The following is a 7,709-nucleotide window of genomic DNA, read 5'->3' on the forward strand; positions in this document are numbered from 1 at the left end:
CGGTTTAATGGTAAAGAAAATTCACCGAAAAAACGTGGACTGAAAGTGCGCAAGCTGGAAGACAAAAGGGAAGCTTAGGTCTTACATTTTGTTTACTCGACACAGACTTTGCAGCCAATCATTAGCACTACGATCCTATTGATACTAACAATCTCTCTCAAGCCGTAAATCGAACACTCATTTTTGTATACCTAACATTCGGAGGTAAAGAAAGCTTGCATTCGAACGAGTTTAAAAAGTTCTTCTTCAAAAGCCAAGGGATGTTTCGGAAGCATCGTGAAAAGGTCGCTCCGATAAGACTCAACCTTGCTCAATCGTTATATTTTGCAGCTTGCAATTTTACTCAGATGGACAATATGTTTACATCAAAAGCAAACGTTTTATATTGTTTTAAAAACTAACTAATCGATCTGCTGGGACTTCTGTAACTGAAAATGTAACCGCAATAAATAGCAACAAATCGACTGAAGCTTGAATTCCTATCATATTACATTTTCGAACTAAATGACATTATGTTCAAATCAGAAGTCGAGCTTGTTTTTCACAATATTACCTTGGTTATCTTCTATAGAATTAGCATGTTCTCTGAAAACTAAAATATTTACTCAATCGTTCGGTTCAATATGATCAATTTGAGTAAGGTTGCCCTCGACATGCGTAGGAAGCAGTGTCATTTTGGATGAGTTGCTACAAAGAGGTGACCGGTGACGAATAATAGCTGGCAACAAGAGTTCAACAAATAGGGGCAATACGCATGATGGTTGCCACGGATCTGAAAAATCATTCCCATTCGGTAGTGCCCGGTGGTTTGGATGTCAAATCTAGCAACACTCGAGAAATACCACTTAGACTGCTAATTTCGTCGACCATTTTTTGCAGCACCTAAAAATAATGATAATTCACAATAGCAACGATGGTTACGCATGGTCTCAAATGTATTTAGAATACCGGTAGTGGCAGTTGATCCGAGCCAGGTACCGCGGGTACTCCCGTCATGAAGTCATTAGTTATAAAAGGTCTTAAAACGACTGACCGCTGGCAGGATGGCGTTTTCGGAGCCGGATCACGATCGAAATGAACGGGAATCAAAACAACTGGCATTTGCGAGATTTTTCGCGTGCATTCGTGCTCTAACAAGATCTAGAAGATGAAAATTAAGTGTTATAGTTCAGCCTCGCAGCTTCAGACAAAAGCCACATCAAGATTACCCTGTTTGCAATGCTATCAGCCTGTCGAATCAGCGCTACTACGTTCTGCGTTAGCAGCGTATGGGTTATATCCTGCACAGGATATTTAACCGCATCGCCAAAGATATAGCATACCCGGTTTACGTTATGAAGTATTCGGGGAATTAGTTTCGCCAGGAACATCATATCTTGCCAGTTAGGTTGATCTTTACTGCTAAGGCCGACCGCATAATTGTAGGAGCGTTTATCACCTTAAAACAACCGTTTTAGCACAACTATTGTGATACTGTGAAAAATGTAACAAACCTTGAACTCCAACGCTGCGAATTGGTAGTAAAGTTGCGTTCAAACTCATACTGCTGGATATACGGCAGAGTTTTTTCTGTTCCTCCCTGGTAGTCGTTCCAGACACACGATTTAGAAGTGCATGTGTTTGCTCCAGCTTATTCTTGTAATCCACAATTACTTTAGCTATTACCTAAAATGGTTGGATAATAAGAGTAGTCTAAATTACTTATAGGAAAAATGCTATTACCTGTGTTTCAGAATAGTCCTTCATAAATGGTTCCTCCGCACAGAGTACACGAATTGCTAGACCAGGGCCCGGAAATGGATGCCTTTCGATTAGGTGTGCTGGTAATCCCAATTCGTAGCCTAGTTGTCGAACCTCGTCTTTGTGGAAATCCTGCAGCGGTTCAATAACCCTTCCTGTGTTTCGTAGCTGCCGAATCAATTCTGTGTCGTTGTGGTGCGTTTTAATCGTATCCGCTGCTGAACTGACCACGGTTGATGCAGACTCAATTAAATCTGGACGAAGCGTTCCCTGGGCGAGGAATACTTCATCAGTGTTCAGATTCATATCCTTCAATATTTCGTTCGATACTTTGACGAACACATCCCCGATTATTTTGCGCTTATCTTCTGGACTAATAGTCTGGCAAAGCATGGGTGTATCTTGATTATGGAGCGACCCGGGAACTTTAATTGTGGTTGAGCCTCGCGAGAATTGGAAAAATGCATCCTTCACCAGCAGATCAACACCGAGTTCACGAAGGGACTTCTCGACTGCTGCACTTTCGTTCTTACGCATAAAACCTACAATGATTTTTAAAGTGGAAGTCAAAATATTAACAATATTTTAGGTACTATTTACCATTATCAATGTGAACAGCTATAACTTGCTCAGGTTTCAAAGCGTGCCGAAGAAGTGCTGCACAAACTGTAGAGTCTACTCCACCACTTACCAGCATCTGAGAATTTTTTTTTTGATTATTAATAAGTATTAGTAGAGAATTGACTAGAAAATTATTCATATCGTGATCTGTAGCAGTGATGAAACACTTCACTTGCGGTTTTACAGACTCAAGAGTATGATTCATTTTTAACTGCTGAACTCTCATGGATACTCACCAAAACTTTGCTGTTTCCAACATGTTCTTTGATGTATTGAATACAATCCTCCCGCCGACTGCGAATAGTGAAATTTGGAGATACACCACATACATTGTACAGAAAATTGGAAAGCATCTGCTTGCCATTTACAGTTAGATCCACCTGGAATAAAATAAGCAAATGCTTAAATGATGCACTCAAGATAGAGCATCAAGTATACCTCAGGGTGAAATTGGACACCGTAGATCCGCAATTGCTCGTTATAGATACCAGCAATAATTTTGTTTGAGGACCAAGCGCTTATTTTTAGATTGGCTCCAAGTCGATCGATGCTATCACTATGTGTTAGTAGGACAGTTTGCACCTGGGTCAGTCCACTGATGGTTAGAGAATAGTATTGATTAGAAAATCGTTTCAATCGAAATCAAAAATCGTCCCAAAAGATCAATATGTAAATATTATTTTTCAAATAATCATTCAAATAAGTTTTTGCTGTTCATATGCGTTGATCTTATAAGACGATGTGAAACTTTTTTTTTAATAAATGTGTTACAGCGTGTAGCTTCTAAATAAATACTATATGCTTTAGAAGATGTTCGTAGTAACTTTGCTACTTTCGGAGGTTTGTATCAAGAGTTACCGAATGCTAAAAGTGATAATCCTTTTCTTGTACCTCCTAGAATAAATTCGACTTCTATCGGAACGAATTTTACAACTCACTTGAACAGAGGGCACGCCGATTCCACATCCACAGTGTGTTCGCCATCTTCTCGTATATCCTTCTTTTGCACAGTACCTCCAAACTCTTTATTAATGATTTGCATCCCATAGCATATACCTGTAACAAAAACAACAATTTCTTTGTCTAACAATTTGAAATAAACTCATTTTTATGTACCTAGGATTGGCAAGCCTATTTTGAAAATATCCGGATCGTAAACAGGCGCATCATCGTCGTAGACAGAGCTGGGCCCTCCGGAAATAATAATGGCTCGGCAGCCAGCCTCTTTCAATTGTTGAGCGGAAGTATCCAAAGGCAATATTTCTGACCTTACCTGTAGCTCTCGTACTTTTCGGTCGATCACCTTAGACAACAAAACAATTTACAAAAATAACCGTAGAGTAGTATTTCAAATTTATACCTTTCCATATTGAGCCCCGGCATCTAATATTATTATTCGTTCACCTTGTATTGCGCCGTTTTCTGCCGGGCCAACGGGTTTGTTTAGTGTATTCATCTCTTGGTTGTTGCAACACTGATAGAGATGATCAGATAGTAAAAATAAAATAGATTTTCATCGAATGCATGTACGCGGTTATTTTGAATCATAAACTATTTCTTATCAGCGGTTATTAGAATTGTGCTTTTCTTGCAGAATTTTGTTCTCAGTATGTGGCCTTGGTAACATTATATTAGACTAAAGTTACCGAGCATATTTCCCAAGCCAAGAAACCTATTTTAGAGATGCAAAAAAATTCTACAACCGCGACAATTCAGGCTTTACACACGAGGTAATTAAAATATCACGCTTGGAAAGCAATTAATCCGTAGTATTGAAAAGCAAAAGTTAATTTTGATTTAAGCCATGCACTGAAGTATATGCGATTGATTACGCAGGAGCATGAACATTGACACGAGCAGCAAAGTAAGTGTTCATAAATAATTACACGAAAGAAAAAACGTAAGAACATCCACAGTCGTGAGTTCTGTTTGGGGCTCTCTACGGTTTTCCGGCTGTCTAAAATATCAATTTAAGTTAAACGTGAACTCTTCTGCAATATAAATCACTCTAGTACGAAAGACACTCGAAGTCACTGATTCAGCAAATTCAGTTTTTTTTTTCACTTAGAATCACATGTTTTTACTGGAATATTGAATCCTTTTTATAGCCTTATGGAATTTTGATTTTGTGTACAAAATTGGATAACAAATTAGTCAAAAATACACGAAAAACTGCCGCACCGGTTGAGCCCGAATTTGTTAGCTTTTTACTGTTGTTGTCCTGTCTGAGGTCTTCCTTGCCATTTTTGTCTCCAACAATTCCCCAGATGCTTGATTGTGTTATGCGACATATCTGCATGTCATCTTTCTTTAGTCACCAACACTCATCCAAAGAAATTGTCAAAACCGGCATATTATTCTGATTAAATGTTAATCGACCTTTCATTTTTTTGCGTATGCTCATGTTAAAAATCTTTGGAATAGATTAGATCGGCAACCGGAGTTTTTAGCGTACCGATATAAATTTTAGATTAAATATGTAAAAATTGCAGTTTGAATATTATTTCCAAAATGTGAGACATCACAGACTTCCAGATAAATTTGGGAATTTGTTGAACATGCAAGATATATCAAGTGTGCTAAAAATTTTATTATCGAAAGAGATCCTTCGCAACAACACAACACGGCAGCAGCTTTAACAAAAACCATCATGAGAGTTGTTGCATGAAATAATCATTTGTGACGGTTCTGTTTTCCAGACATTATAATTTATAGAAATAAATACCGAAATTGAGCTTCAACCTTCTCAACATGTTTAGCCAATATTTGCCTGGATTACATGAATCGGCGTACATAGGCATTTTGAATAAAACTTTATTTTAAGCATCAATTCAGCTAATCCTAGAAAAGAAACATTTCACACGGTTTCCTATCCCTCACTCGTATAGTTGACAACATAAATTTTCCAGTTCGACTCTGTCTAAATCCCGAATGGATTTGCTTCCGATAGAAAAAAAAACAATTTCTGGCTTTCACTGCAGTTCAGCTAATAATAATTACTCATTTTAACTTGAACAAGCGTTTTCTTACAATAATACAAAGATACTAAGCTTTGGAGTGCAAATTTACCAGTTTCCGGCAAGTTTCTCCTCACAAGCCTTGATAGTAGAGCAGCACGATGAATTGCACTACACAAACAGGTTTACTAAAAAAAGCCAAGTAAACGATTCAGGTGAAGAAAACACGAACTCCTATTGTTTTCACAGATCGCAAATGCAAATCTACATATGTATTTATAACAAAAAGCGATAGATAACAGAACGAACTACACAATTTGCATGCTCCAAAATGCACACTACACACCAGAGTTGCCGAGCGCTTTTAAAAATTGCACTTTTCTATCACAAACCACACTCTGAAAAAAATGCACGTAAAATTTACCGGGAAAAGTGACTGATTCTCATCCACCTTCTTTTCACGTAACTTTTGCCGATTTCTCGAAAGCCGATCATGTGTCAGTGTGTTAGTGTCAATCAACCAGATGTTGGTCAGGTAATTGTTACCTGATTTTCACGTACCTTTTTACGTGATATTTAGGTGAAACCATAAATTAAGCGCATGAACCCCACATGATTTTCACGTACTTTTTACGTGTTATAGTAGAATACACGGCGCATATGACAAATAAAATTTATATGCAAAAAATTCATCAAAAAATAATTACTTGCTCCGAATCGACATTTCCGACAGGAGAGAAACAGGACTGGCCGGAATGATAGTCAACTGTTCATCCGCAGCTGGTACCGGAGGTGTTCTGCTCGAAACCGGGTGTTGACGATTGCAATCGTTCCGGAAAGAAATCACCAACTGAAAATTCAAAAGATTTATATGTTTTTTTTGTTAATATGAATATTATTCTGGCTACTTACATTGCGTGATTTCCAATATTGATTTAGCTGGAGCAGCTCAGGGGTCCTTCCATAGTCCGCCATATTGACTTTTTGCATACTAAAAATTCACGTAAATATCGTTGTCGGAAACGTCAAATCACAGCCGCACTAACAAAGTTAAAAGAACACAAATACCAATGCGCTGAAACCATCTACCAGTTGTACGTGAATTGACAGTGAATCGTACGTGAAATTTAGGTGAATATTACTAACTTCACGTAAACTGGCAGATTTTTTTAAGGTCAGTCACTTACGTGATTTTTCAGGTGGATTTTACGTGCGTATTTCTCAGAGTGGCACCCAACGAGCTCAGGGTTGGACACTCAAACAAAAAACTGACAACATTGGGTGTTTTGCTATTCAATAGATCATTGCACGATGACGTCTTTGCTTTGACAGTTGTCGCGGGTTTGTTTACATAGCAAAATTTTCGGCTTGAATAAAATGCGGAAGTGTCTTGTTAAAAATTGCGTTTTCAAGAATAAACCAAAAGATCACAGTAACGAATTCGCATAGGCGGAGAGTTTTTCCATCTTTTTCGTACTCGTATTATTCATTTTCACTCCTATCATATAAAATATGAACGGAACACCTTGTAAACAAACCCGTGTGAAGTGTCAGAAAAGTGAGGTTATTTTTGCACTTTTCGAACCACTACAGTTTCAAAGGTCACAAGTGCGTTGACTGCAAGCAAGTTGGACACAAGGAGGGCTACTGTACCAGCGCAAAGCGACCTTCGAAGCCATCAAAACACAAGTCACGCCGATTCTCCACCAAAAGCGTAACAGCATCGGTTAGTAGCGTCGAGTGTAAGCGTCGTTATGTGTGGGTCAAAATCAATGGCACCCCCGTACGACTGCAGCTTGATACAGCGTCGGATATAACCATTGTGTCCGAGCAAGTGTGGAACCGTATCGGCCAACCAGCAGGTGTTCCAGCGACTCAGACCGCCAAGTCAGCATCGGGTGAGCAGTTGGATCTTGTGTGTGAATTTGTCAGCGACGTCGAAATCAATGGCACGACGCACAGCGGGCGAATTTTCGTGTCCAACCATCCTTTGAATCTCCTTGGCATCGATTTTATCGAAAAATTCTAGCTCTGGTCGTTACCGATGGACAATTTTTGCAACTTCGTCGGTGGTGCCAGCATTCGTAAGGCTTATCTGCAGAAGGCGCATCCGAAACTGTTCAGCGATACTTTGGGACTTTGCTCCAGAACCAAAGTTCAGCTTTCGCTGAAAGAGTCGTGTAAGCCCGTTTTCCGTCCTGAGAGACCGGTTTCGTACGCTATGCTGCCGATAGTCGACAAAGAACTCGACCGACTAGAGCGTCTGCAGATCATTTCACCAGTAGACTATTCCGAGTGGGCGGCTCCAATAGTCCACCCCCCCCCCCCCCCCGGGTGTCAAAGCTGCTCCGGGCGCATTCCAGCAGCTGATGAACACAATGCTGGCAGGTC

General features: G+C 39.5%; 1 protein-coding gene across 3 annotated transcripts; it reads right to left on the minus strand.

Moving 5' to 3' along the window:
• Nucleotides 1-294: 294 nt before the first annotated feature.
• LOC129729380 (GMP synthase [glutamine-hydrolyzing]) lies at nucleotides 295-5,682 on the minus strand. 3 transcript variants are annotated; one of them, XM_055687908.1, is made up of 12 exons: nucleotides 5,431-5,682; nucleotides 3,722-3,835; nucleotides 3,478-3,664; nucleotides 3,300-3,417; nucleotides 2,800-2,956; nucleotides 2,598-2,741; nucleotides 2,341-2,437; nucleotides 1,723-2,282; nucleotides 1,494-1,665; nucleotides 1,209-1,438; nucleotides 949-1,140; nucleotides 295-882 (listed from the first exon to the last, which is right to left on the minus strand). In XM_055687908.1, exons 2-12 carry the CDS (start codon nucleotides 3,815-3,817, stop codon nucleotides 781-783), a joined length of 2,055 nt encoding a protein of 684 aa, XP_055543883.1. In that variant the 5' UTR covers nucleotides 3,818-3,835; nucleotides 5,431-5,682; the 3' UTR covers nucleotides 295-780. The 3 variants fall into 3 exon arrangements, with proteins under 3 accessions (XP_055543883.1, XP_055543884.1, XP_055543882.1); XM_055687909.1 differs by lacking the exon at nucleotides 5,431-5,682 and adding an exon at nucleotides 4,543-4,699; XM_055687907.1 differs by lacking the exon at nucleotides 5,431-5,682 and adding an exon at nucleotides 4,248-4,531.
• Nucleotides 5,683-7,709: the final 2,027 nt, after the last annotated feature.

The sequence above is a fragment of the Wyeomyia smithii genome, chromosome 3, assembly GCF_029784165.1.
Source record: "Wyeomyia smithii strain HCP4-BCI-WySm-NY-G18 chromosome 3, ASM2978416v1, whole genome shotgun sequence".
Lineage (NCBI taxonomy): Eukaryota > Metazoa > Arthropoda > Insecta > Diptera > Culicidae > Wyeomyia > Wyeomyia smithii.

What these genes read in the sequence shown, in the direction of transcription:
- LOC129729380 (XM_055687907.1), bottom strand. Translation starts at nt 4,271, where the DNA reads ATGTTCTTACGTTTTTTCTTTCGT. An exon ending in TTGGAAACAGCAAAGTTTTG is followed by an intron (nt 2,438 to 2,597) that starts GTGAGTATCCAT and finishes AAAAATTCTCAG; the next exon opens with ATGCTGGTAAGTGGTGGAGT. An exon ending in AGGACTATTCTGAAACACAG is followed by an intron (nt 1,666 to 1,722) that starts GTAATAGCATTT and finishes CAACCATTTTAG; the next exon opens with GTAATAGCTAAAGTAATTGT.